General features: G+C 47.1%; 1 protein-coding gene across 5 annotated transcripts in view; it reads right to left on the reverse strand.

Annotated features, from left to right (window-relative positions):
• LOC146196872 (rap1 GTPase-activating protein 1-like) overlaps positions 1 to 12,343 on the reverse strand; it is a 207,472-nt gene that overhangs the window by 51,858 nt on the left and 143,271 nt on the right. For all 5 annotated transcript variants that reach the window (XM_084598563.1, XM_084598567.1, XM_084598564.1 and 2 more), the window contains 2 exons: positions 5,933 to 6,437; positions 3,384 to 3,451 (listed from right to left, as the gene is read on the reverse strand). In XM_084598563.1, coding sequence (XP_084454689.1) covers positions 3,384 to 3,451; positions 5,933 to 5,939 — 75 coding nt within the window. In that variant the 5' untranslated portion in view covers positions 5,940 to 6,437. The remainder of the gene's footprint in view (positions 1 to 3,383; positions 3,452 to 5,932; positions 6,438 to 12,343) is intronic.

A 12,343-nucleotide genomic window follows, 5' to 3' on the forward strand; every position in this document is an offset into this window, starting at 1 on the left:
AATTTCCACTCGTGTTTCCGCTGACCCGATCCCTAGCGCAACGTGCTGCTGTTTATGTGGCCCACCGTCTTGCGGTGATGACTGAAATTCTTCCTCAGGCTTCTTGGGGCTGTTATAAATACAATGGCGAAGAGAACAGTTCCTTGCAGAGAGAAGCCATCGTGCACTCACGAAAACATTCAAGCTGTATAGTGTTTGGAACTCTGGGACGGTCAGAATGTCTCAGGGTGCGTACAGAAATACAGAGGCTTCCTTCAGTGCACTCCACCATGAATCGAATCACCGAGGATGGCGTTTCTTAACGGGTCCCGATATACCGCTGCGCTTTATGACACCAAGCACGGAACGAGGCACAAGATGACGACGTTGTAGTTGTTGTTTTCGACACCACTTCCTCCCGCTGCTGCTGTTGTCGAGCGCCGTCGTATCCACCTCATTAGCTTTCGCTTAGATGCGCGCATTAGCGATGTTCCCGCACGAGCGAACTTCTTCTTAGTCAGTGCGGCACGAAGTTTAGAGAGAAAGAGAAAGAAAGAGACGAGAACAAACAGCTAGGCCTAACGCGGCCTCTCGCGTACACTCGGACGACGTGAGAAGGACGCTGCCTGAGGATCTCGAGGCGGGCGGCGGCCTTTGCAATAGAGCAGCCGACTGTCAAATGCGACTCGAGTATAGGTTGACGTGCTCGGAGCGACACCTGCTTGTTCCTTGCCAAAGAGAAGAAAAAAAGAATAGCGAAAAAAAAAAAAAGGACATAGCAAATTACCGTTTGTATGTGTTCGTGTTTCTATACTTTTTTATTTCTTCTTTCATTTCCCGCGTAGCCGCGGCCTTATGTATGGCGTAGCATGTGTCGGCTATTGAAAATTTTGCATAAACGTTCTGGGGGACACGTGTCGCCGAAGAGAGATGTATCACCTGCTGTCCTCTCTCCGGCCGATCGCGAAGCTGACCACCAGCGCCGCTTTCGACAGGAGCGACGAGTGTGACGTCAAAAGGCGCGTGACTGCAGCTTTGTATATATCGTCTCTTCTTTAAACGACGACGGGAAGCAGGAGACGGAAAGAAAAGAAGCGAAAGAGGGGAAGAACATAAAAGGAGCGAGAGAGAGGGGAGAGAAAAGGAATACTGACAAGAGAGCGATGAAAATATTAAAATGTAATAATTCGTGAAAGCAGAACGCGCAGTTCTTGCAAGTCGTTCTGTCTGATAGCAATGATTTTGCACATAACTGCAACCTTTTATAGATTACAAACACGAGCATCCGAAATACGCTGAAAAGATCACTAAGGTATCATTCGTCGCGTTAAATTATATCATCGCGACTCATTAAGCTTTAAAAAACAAAAACTGGCACTGGGGTTTATTAGGCGAGGATTGAATATCAACGAATACGTAATTCCGATAAGCAGGCTTCAGAACTGCATTTCGGAGGCGCCATTCAACAATTGTATACATTGTGTTGCTTATTGTACGTTGTGATTGTTATCCGACGACCGGTGACTGGAGTGTTCTCTCGCCAAGTCACTTTTGGTAATATGCGTTACCGCGATTTCAGCACTTGATTGCTGACTGTTAGTTTTTTCCTACCTTGCTGCGATGCGTCAACGGGCGACGCAGGTATGAAAAAAAAAAAAAAAGTCAGCAAAAATTTTGTAGACCGGTTGGTTTAGACCTGCCCGCAAGCGCAAAGGCAGTGCCTTCAACCAGTAGCTGTTGTAGCCGGCCTAAAATTACTTCCTGCGGAAAACTGAAGAAAATAAATAAACTCACTGATAAAAACGATAAAACAAGTCGAAAGAAGTAAAGCAGGCAGTTGTATTTATACCACGCCTTTAAACACTTACGATAATGCCGCACTGGGATGGAACATTGAGTGACGTCTAGAGACTGGTCGTCGAAATGATCGCCTATATGCTAACGTCACTTGTGTGTTTTTGTGTGTGCCTGCGCAGCTTATTACAAGCATATAGTTTTCCAATGCGAGCCTGCGAAAATTGCTTTGCAGCAGACATTACATAATTCAATACAGCAGGCTTCTCATATGCAATTAGCCACAACACTAGGCTCCCCACCCCCCCCCCAAAAAAAAAGAACGAATGAAAACCGCATGGTGGCCATATCCGTGCTGAATGCAGTTCGCTTCCGGATTTTCGTGCCGAAAATCGTTAACCTTAAATATTTTGACGCAGGTAGCCACTAAGAAAGGAAAGGTGAGGTTAGGTTAACAAAAAGTGAGGACTGCTGATTCTTTTTAAAGCGACTTGAGCAATTTTTCTTTCTTTCTTTTTTTTTTTTTTTTAGTGTATCCTCAATGGGACTGCGGTGCTATTTCCGGATTTCGCCTGGCTTTAAATCCGGCTACCCAGAAAGTGTTCGAACTCGTGAGCTAGTGCCCAGCAGCAGCAGGCGAACGCTACTCTACAACCGCAGCGACTACCCATCCTGTATTTTTTTCCTCTAAATATTCGATTCTGTATTAGTCATGCTCCCATTGTGGCTGTCTAATGATAACAGTCCAGTGAGGAATCACGGCACAGACCAGCATTTATATCAGAGTTACGCTCTTTTGGGACGTGCCTGCGGGCATCTCCAATCAGTATAACAGCCGACCTTGAATTATGGATCTGCACTTCCATAAAACATGGTTTGGAAGTCGCATACATCCGAGTCGTATTATCGTACGGCGTCGCATTCACCAACCCGTTACAATGATTAACTGAGACGTACGTGGACAGCAGCATACATATGTAATACTTAGGCAATCGATTATCAAAGAAAATACGTCGGTTGCTCCTAAGTGCTTAAAAAACAAACAAACAAAAAAAAAAACAGTCTAGCTCACATCCACTTCTTCAAGCGCGCAAAACATTGGAAAGTTGATGATATTCGCGAAATACAGTCGGGCAATATGTTTAGTAATAACAGCATTACTGGACATGACAACGTGAATGGCATGACACATCACTGTTACTCTGCAAATTTCGTGTTTTGGTACCTTATAACTTTATCAAAGAACAAAATGCGAAAATAGAAAGAAAAGTGAGATTAACACAGCCAACGGCCAGAAAAAAACGTCGCGCGTTATTGCGAAAGTAAAGAGTGAACTGTCATTAATAGGACCTTCGATAAATACTGTTATTATATGCTCTCTGCTTCCAAGTACCAGAACACCCTTATTTTTTTATTTATTTTTGAAGCACGACTGCGACACGAACGCCTTACTACTACTAGCGCTCATGATGCGATCGCATGTGTTTGAGCCTGGCAACGCAGTCTGGAGGTGAAGTCAACCAAACAACTAGCGCCGTCATTAGTGCGACAAAAGAGGCGACGTACGACACCTGGGTACACCGTTCACAGCTGCCAGCTCTCCTGCTTACCTTCGCGACATCTTCTTCCACCGATCTCTTCCGGAAGCAGTCATCTTCTAAAGGTCGAGCCATTGTGTCTGCGTGGAAAAGAACAGCGGTCTTCCTTGCAAAAACAAAAAAAGAAAAAAGCGGGCAATAAAGAAAACCCAGTTATTGGCGAAAGAGCGGCAACATTCAGTATCTCGTCTCGTTCGTTCTACTTTATATGTAGAGCACATGATGTCCTGTTGCGCGCCTTATCACCTTTATTTCACTCACGTGCTGGAGCACCAACGCCGCTTGTGAGTAGAGCAAAGTGTCTCCTCGTGGGTTCAGGCACAGCTAGTACCTACACTTTGATCCTACTCTTATAGGAACTTCTTTTCGCTACCGATTGCTACCTGACACTGTAGCTAGCGCGCATGTCCTTGTGTTGAACCTATGGTTGAACCTTAATTATGACTTTAAATGTAGCCTTGAGTACGAATGTATACGCGGGTACGAAGCAAGCGCCGCAGTGCATACGCAAAATGACGAGAAAAAAAAGATATCGGCCCGTGCGCACAAACCAACAGCACACGTGAAATTCTGTCGTGGCATACGTGGCGTTTTACTCGACAGCCATCGAATACATTTATTTCTGATTCTCTTACTATCAATTCTTGGAACCCTAATAGAGCAGGGGTTGCTAGTTCTGAGCGTTATTATGTGTGTTGCTCACGCCGACCCTCTCTGTAACTTCAGGCAAAAGAACCCCCAACTCGTGTTTGACATCCAAGTCCACGTTGCTCTCTTCCGACCTATCCCACCTATCGCTTTCCATTCCACCGCTCGCTGCACTCTTCTTAGCCCGACTTCTAGTCAGCCTAGCATTTCAACCAAGGGCGCAAGCTCAGCAAAAAAAAAAAAAAAAAAAAAAAAAAAAGAAAAAAAAAAAAAAAAGTAGAAAAACGGAAACACCCAGAGTTGCACTTTTCAAAAGCAGGCGGTCGGCGTCGCGGACTCGAAGGTTAAGCCTCGCTCTCTGCGATCATCGCGGTTTGTTCCAGACGTCACACACGCAGGGACCGTGACTTCTAGCGCTGAAGTGCGCGCCGGCGCGGATGGCAGAAATAAGCAGGCCGACGGTTCGCGCTGCCCATTTTTACCGAAGTGTGTAGAGCGGGGTTTGCGCGGCACACCGACCGTCGCGGATATTCGAGCCACGAGACGGGGATGGGGTAGTTGGGCTGGGATGTCGCGTGTGACGTATTATTTTGCACGCCCGAGGAGCCGCGCGAAGGCAACGCCTTCACCGCGAGTCGACGTGCGGGGGATAAACCATGGGATAAACGGAGATCCCGAGCGCCGTTCCGAGACGAGTCAAGCGAAGCCATGAACTAAACATGCACACGTCCTACACGTCATCTCGCGGTGAGGCTCGTTGTAACCCGTACGACTCAGACTGAGGGAGCAAACTCTGCAATTTCGGAGCCACGCCTGCTATTGCGAAAAAGGCTTTGGGTGCGCTCCCGAGGAGCGGGGGACCGTGCGTGACACCCCTCTGCACGGCTGGTTGTTCTTGAAGGTAAGAGTCTCCCGACGTAAACAGATGGTTGTACATGAAAAGGTCAAGGATGCACGCTAACAACGGTTAAGCCGTCATGTCAAAGCGCACTGAGGGAAATGGAGAGTCATCGCAAGTAGGAACTGAAGGCAGATGAAATCAAAGAAAAGGAAAGAAGGATGGAAAGAAAAAAAAAATGGAAGGAAGAAAGAAAGAAAGAAAGAAAAGAAAGAAAAGAAAGAAAGAAAGAAAGAAAGAAAGAAAGAAAGAAAGAAAGAAAGAAAGAAAAGAAGAAAGAAAGAAAGGAAGAAAGAAAGAAAGAAAGAAAGAAGAAAGAAAGAAAGAAAGAAAGAAAGAAAGAAAGAAAGAAAGAAAGAAAGAAAGAAAGAAAGGAAGAAGGAAGGAAGGAAGGAAGGAAGGAAGGAAGGAAGGAAGGAAGGAAGGAAGGAAGGAAGGAAGGAAGGAAGGAAGGAAGGATATGCAGTCAACAGGCAAGCAAAGAAGGAAAGAAACAAGGAGGAAAGAAAAGAAGGTAGTTGAAAGAAGGAAAGAAAAAAGGAGGAATAACGAAAGAATGAAGAAAAGAAAGAAAGAGGAAACGCATCCGTAAGGACGCTTTACTACATACTTCTCCCTCGCACGAAGAGAGAAAACATTAGCACAATTAATTCCCCTTCTTGCCGCACAGCCCTTCTCTCAGCGTTCAAAATAGATTACGCCGACGACGCCTTACTCATGAGAGCGAAGACTTCCGCGGAGTGCATTTAATATATATATGTTTCATTCAAGTGACCCAGGATGAAACCCACCGACCCTCTCAGACGTGTGCTTAGTAAATCATAAGCGCAAGCAGGTCTCTAACATAACAACGCGCGCAGTCGACAAAGTGTCGCTGCTCCCTATGTACTTAATGTCCCCCTCTCTTTCGAGAGGCGCCACGATCACTGGAGCGTGACAAACTAGGGGCCAGGCGGGCAGGTAGGTCAGGATCGGGACCTTTTCCCGCCAGCACTTATCCGCGCGTTGCTCTGACCTGCCATGGAGCAGGATTCATGGGTGACGGCCTGGCGGCGGCTCGTTGCAAGGGCAGCACACACTCCTCGAGTCGTCTTTGTCCCACGCCCGGCAGATTAGTCCCGGCCGCTTTTGTTCCGGACTACACCGAGCGCTGCTGAAGCTTCGTTGGTCGACGTCACGGGCGTCGGCATGCCCGGCGGTGCAGCCGCCCCCGCAAGGACCCGGGGACGGTCGCTGCAGCGGCGGCGGCTTCAGGCGCAACTGACGCAGCTGTGACGCTGCTTCTCCTCCACTTGTCGTCGGCTGCTGCACTTGGGGAAGAGCACTCGCCCCCGCACACGCAAACACACACACACACACTCCCTCTCTTTTCACTCTCTCACTGCTTTCCTCCTCCGGGCTGCGTCGTCCGTGGGAACACGAGCAGGAAGATGATGCGCGCGCGGACGCAGTCACCGGCGTCTAGCGTTCCTGCCTCCGCTGCGACTCGGATTGAAGGGGCTGGGAGCCGTTTGGAGAGCCTGTGTGAACATGAAAAGGCAGAGCGGAATTAAACGAAAGAAGTGAACGACGAGCTCCAAAATAAACCAGCCAGCGACAAAGACAATGTGGGACATCATTCTGAACGCATCGATGTGCATGCCTTCTATATGAAAATTCTGGGTTAAAGAGAAAGAGAGAGAGGCTTAGTAAATGCGAGTGAACAGACGCTGTCAAACAGTATCGAAGCTCACATTTCATTACAGTAACAAATAATGCATGCATCACTTCTCCGCTCCTTTCTTCTTCTCTTCCTCTTACGAATATAGTATTGTTTCTTAGGACGTTGCTGAGTAACACGTTCGTTCAAATATCCCCTTGTCGGTAGAATTGACAACAACGCTCCAGATATCGTTCCGAAAAGCAGTGCCATCAAGTTTATCAGGCGGAAAATGCCCAGCGATGCCGCCTGGCTGTCACAAAGGCATTTTCACACTCAGCACTTCTCCCTTTGATCCAGCCTCGCATTTTCATTGTTCCCAAACATCCCACAAACTCGAGCATCATCACATGGCGTTATCAGATTTTAGCGAACGATGTACACTCGCTAAAGTAGGCAGTTTCCCCCGCAGCAAGAATGATCGGAGGCAAAGGAGACGACTCGATTCGTTTTGAGCACGTACGCAGGAAATCAGCGGAACAGTGCGTGCATCTGACAGACCACGCCTCGCGGCCTGTCGAGAAAGCGAACGCCAACTTCGCGAATTGCTGACGCAATCTTTGTAGCGCTTCGTTTGCAATTCCTGCTTCAGGGCACTCCAGTGTCCTCCGCATAGATCGTATCTCTCTTGCATCCACGCAGTCGCGTGTCAAGCAAATAGCCTTATTTACTATTGATAAATAAACCTAATTCAGTGTGAGCTTAGCATACTCCATTCGTAAGGTCTGCTATAATTCTAAGTCGTGCGTTGATTCAGTTGAATGGGCACTCAAAAGAAACAGAAGTTTGTTTATGTTTGTTTTCTCAAATGATTACCGCGTTCCAGAGAGAAATAGTACTTTCAAAAAGCTGAGAAAAGTGGTAAAAAATGAACTATGTATCATCGCCGGGCCAATGCCTATTTTCACAAGGAAGCTGCGGTGACCCTACGCGTTTTTTTTTTATATTCGCGCATCTTTTATTATACAAAGAGTGATCATAGACACCCCCCCCCCCCCCTTTTTTTTTTGGCGTCACAACTTGGAATATTGCTGCGGGAACAAACAAAAATGTTATATGTTAACATTTTACCCCAGCAATAGATACCCCTTTTGCCGCTGGCGAGAAATCGTCACAGCCGAAAATAGTCAAGTAATACATTTTTACTGTGGACTAATACCGGGCGGAATGCTTCACTATGAAGTCGCAGGTGGTGGTGGTGGTGGTGGTGGTGGTGGTGGTGGTGGCGGCGGCGGCGGCGGCGGCGGCGGCGGCGGCGGTGGTGGTGGTGGTGGTGGTGGTGGTGGTGGTGGTGGTGGTGGTGGTGGTGGTGGTGGTGGTGGTGGTGGTGGTGGTGGTAGTAGTAGTAGTAGTAGTAGTAGTAGTAGTAGTAGTAGTAGTAGTAGTAGTAGACTTTATTAATGAAAAACACTTAGGCGTGTAAAAAAATAAGAAAATCAGTCTCCGACTAAGCAAACATCTACAACAGGCACTAATTTAAGCTGAAAACTGCGACCAACCAGACAACACAGAATAAAACCCCAGAGGGCGGCGCCTGGCTTGTTCGCATTTTAAGTCAAAACCTCCGCGCATAATTTGGCTCACAGAGTAGCAATATCGTTTTATCACAAGTGAAATATCTCAAATAGTTAAGAGAAATATACGTACAAAAGAAGAATAATCTGGAGGGGCGAAAGTAATCACATATGAGCAGTTGCCTAAATGAGTCGTCCGTACTAGCCCGTAACAACGCAGGGAATGAAAGGAGAACGCCGGGGAGGAGGATTAAGATGGTGCACGAAGAGACAACGCCAGGCATCGCTCCCGCCCCTCAACGTGTTTTCGGCGCCGGTCCGCGACTCGCACAGCCGGCAAGCTTAGCGCCGGCGTGGAGAGAACATCCTCGACAGCAACGCGGATGATGCCGCTAATGCTGCTGCCGCCGGATGACATCCATCTGCCGTGGCAGCGCAGGGCTCCCTCCTTCCCACCCCCCGCTCGTGCCCTAGACTCAAGCCGGCGCAGCAGCGCCTCTGAAACGGCTTTTAGCCTCCTTCTCCTCCTCCTCCTCCCCCTCCCTGTGCCGTACATGCTGGGAGGATAGCCATCAAAGTGGGCAGAGAGGGTGCGAAAAGCTGCCCGGCTTGATCTACGCTCCTTGCAATCCCACCAACCATGAGGGCCCAGCCTCTTTCCTCGAGCATCATGTACCCGGCCGTGATGTATCTCGTCGCCGCATTTAGGCCCTCAAGCACGCGAGACGCCAGAGATGCGAGAGTATGTAGGAATTTGTAACAACTTGTATTACTTCTGGGACGCAAGCTGCTTATTTTGCGCAGAAGCGGTCGGTCGAAAAGCGGTCGCCGTAACCATGCTTCTGCTCGGGTTTTGTCGGAGGTGTTCGGAACGTTGTGGAGAAAGATGGAGGCCTTTAGTTGAGGTGGTGTACTTTCCTCACGGCGCCCTTAAGAGTTCACTGAGAACTGTGACAGATGCTGAGTGTTTCCTTTCCTATAAACCAATTGACAAAACTGTAGACCGAAAATGAGACAAATGCTGCACCTTCCTCTCCCTAGAACCAACTTAAACGAACAAACAAATAAACGAATAATAATAATAATAATAATAATAATAATAATAATAATAATAATAATAATAATAATAATAATAATAATAATAATAATAATAATAATAATAATAATAATAATAATAATAATAATAATAATAATAATAATAATAATAATTCGAAGAATGGTAACGGTGCGGTAAAGGCACTAACTACCACGTCAAGTCTTAAAGAGAAGTTTGAGTGTTCCCCTATTTTTTGTTATCGTGATTTAACAGCCTTATCGCGACACTCTTTGGTCCTTGCTTATTTTTACGTATATAGTGTTCCTGTCTACCGTGTGTTTCATCTATTTTGTGTTCATTGTTACTTAACGTGTACTGTGATTAAGCATGGTCTTACTTAGTTTATTCGCCCTTCTTTTATTCGTCAGTTTATTGGCGGGGTCCATAAACATTCTTACACACCATGCATTAACAAAAATAACAAATGCAACAAAAACTTAGTGTGTATATACTCCGCTATGAAAGAACAGAGGGGCACTTATAAGGTAGGAGGGACAGTCACTGCGCCTTTCTTCGTTACCTCCTCCTCCTGTTAACAAGCAGTAACACGTCGAATAGTAGACAACCGCCTCAGTGTTAGGGAGAGCGCGGCGCATTCCGGAAGCGAGGGTTGGCTCCGTGGTGCCCGTCGAGACAGGAATGGCGCGAAAGACTACTACCCTGTGGCACGTATATATATATATATATATATATATATATATATATATATATATATATATATATATATATATATATATATATGCTACTAACATGGCCTGTGCTTGAGAGGGCAACAAGGGGGGCGAACTCGACAACGAGCGTATCGCTGCGTTAATGAGACAGGCGGTTAGCGAAAACAAGGCCGAGAGGCAGCGCGAAGACTGCGCCGTACATACTCCACACTTAGACAGCACGTGCGCGGTGTAATGAATCCTTCATTATTGCAATGCCTAATGAAGGAGGCAGCAATCAGTGCCCAGGAGTCGCTCCACTGGCGAGGAACTAGATCTCCCCTAAACGGCCGCAGATCAAACTACAATACTAATTTAAAAGGGCATGGTTGTAGGCCAGTTGGTGGGACATGCCTCCGTTCTGTCTGTCGTGTCTGCGGTTTTATTATACAATGTTGACGTCGGAAGTTCTTACGTTCGTGGTTTTATTTTTTTTTTTTTTGACACGTCACAAATCATCGTGCAAACCAAACGGATTCTGTTTCCAGCTTTTTATAGTGCGTAAGCTCTACTTCTCCCACAACAAACCTCAAGGTCATTGGGCTCCGAACATTTGACCTTGAACTCTCGGCTAGATACTGCGCATGCACCAGTATCATCCGCAACCCGCTAAAGCTGCGCTGGAAAAACATTGCCGCGACTGGGTGTCGAAGCAGCGCCAAAACGAACAGATCAGCTTCCCAGTTCTACGCAGGAGAGCCACTAGTGCTTTCGGCGCGTTTTTTTTTGTTTGTTTTTTTTCATACATGGTGTTTATCACATGCGGTTATGTACAAAAATGGTATATATACAGGCTAGTTACAAAGCGTTCAGCCGTTGCTGAGCTGCACTATCCGGCGGCAAAGGTAAACACCGTGTCAACAGGAAGCCACATATCGCCGAAGCAAATCACACTTCGCGTAAAACTAAGCCCACTCCTGCGCTGTGCAGCAAAACCGTCATCTTCATCAAGTTCCAGCTGCAACGCACTCTCGCGCTGTGCAGTGAACATCATCGTCTTCATGATGTTTCATCTACGCCAGTCCTTTATTTAGCTTAGGTAAATACGCCACGCATCCGCCATCTGGGCGAGTGCGATCGACGTCCGCGAGCGTAGTGTCGGTCGAATCCACCAAGCGGCGTGACAAAAAAGTCGGCGTGACGTAGAGAAAGCCACTTTCGCTAAAGACGGAGACCGCAACCGGGCCAGACAGGCTGCCGAGGCCATCGAATAACGAGAAGCCAGAGCCAATTGCCGAAAAGCTTACCAAGCGCGGAATCGAGCGAAGTTCGAAGCAGCAGCAGTGAATGCGGCGCCGGTCGATGACTATACACTCTTGGAACTAGGTTAAACTGTACAATTGTTTTGTTTTCCAGCAGGCATGAAGGATTTACTGCAATTTCAGAACCAACACAGACGTCGATTTCGTCGTATGTCATAAACAGAAAGTTCGGTCGTCTAGTGCTGCTGCAATTAATAATAACAAAATATTTTACTGCGAGGCAGCAAATGCAACTCCGTGTCTTACCGGTGAACAACCGACCCGCACCAGGAGAGATGGGATCGCGCCTCATGGAGGGAGTAAAAGACGGAGAGCTGGCATATGTGTGCGTGATAAGCGTCACTAGGATTCACGTGGTACCAGTGCTATAAGATGACGGCAGCAACAACTTTGGCGAGGAGGAAAGAGGGGAGGGTATGCGGTACGGCTGTAATTAAACCTTTATTGACGTTACCTGTCGGGAAACTATATGCTTAGAATGCCGGTTATACGCTTCGATTAGATAAACAGGCACCTATACTAAGCTCGGAAGCGGGAAATGGTTGCGCCCCGCAACGCATGTTTGCCCCTTGCTACATTTGCTTCGTATAGCGCTAAGCGGCTCGCTTGATTGCTACAGGCCGTTCGATGGTCTGATAACTTCTGACTGCGATCAGAGCGCCAGATTTCGGTACGCAAGTTGCACGCGGAGATGCCCAGCTGAGACAATCAGAGGGCCCTGACTGTAACCACTTCATCCTGCGAGGTGACAAACAGAAGAGCAGGACAGCAATAGAATGCATGTCCACGGACTTTCTGACAACAAAAAACCAAAACGAGCCAGAAAGTTACATAGGGCATTTCATATTGTTTTAAAGTGCTGTTAATGTGAAAGCCTGATATCGATTAACTGGATTAAGCTTGATTAAGAGGTGGGTAAAAGTGGATTAGTAGTAGTCCCGTGTGCATGCAACAATGGTTATATGTAGAACCACTGCAACCCCGTGATTGTCCCACTGACGTCACGCCTTTTCGCCACCATTTTTTCTGGACACCACCGATGCTGCCGGATTTCTTAATTAGGGCACGTAAAGTTTTCGCCTTAATAATGCTTTCGAGTTTCAAATGGTCCAACTGGTTCCACGCCTCCTGGAGAGAAGCACTGT

The sequence above is a fragment of the Amblyomma maculatum genome, chromosome 3 (genome assembly GCF_055883805.1).
Source record: "Amblyomma maculatum isolate TAMU_Amacu chromosome 3, ASM5588380v1, whole genome shotgun sequence".
In the NCBI taxonomy this organism is placed as follows: Eukaryota; Metazoa; Arthropoda; class Arachnida; order Ixodida; family Ixodidae; genus Amblyomma; species Amblyomma maculatum.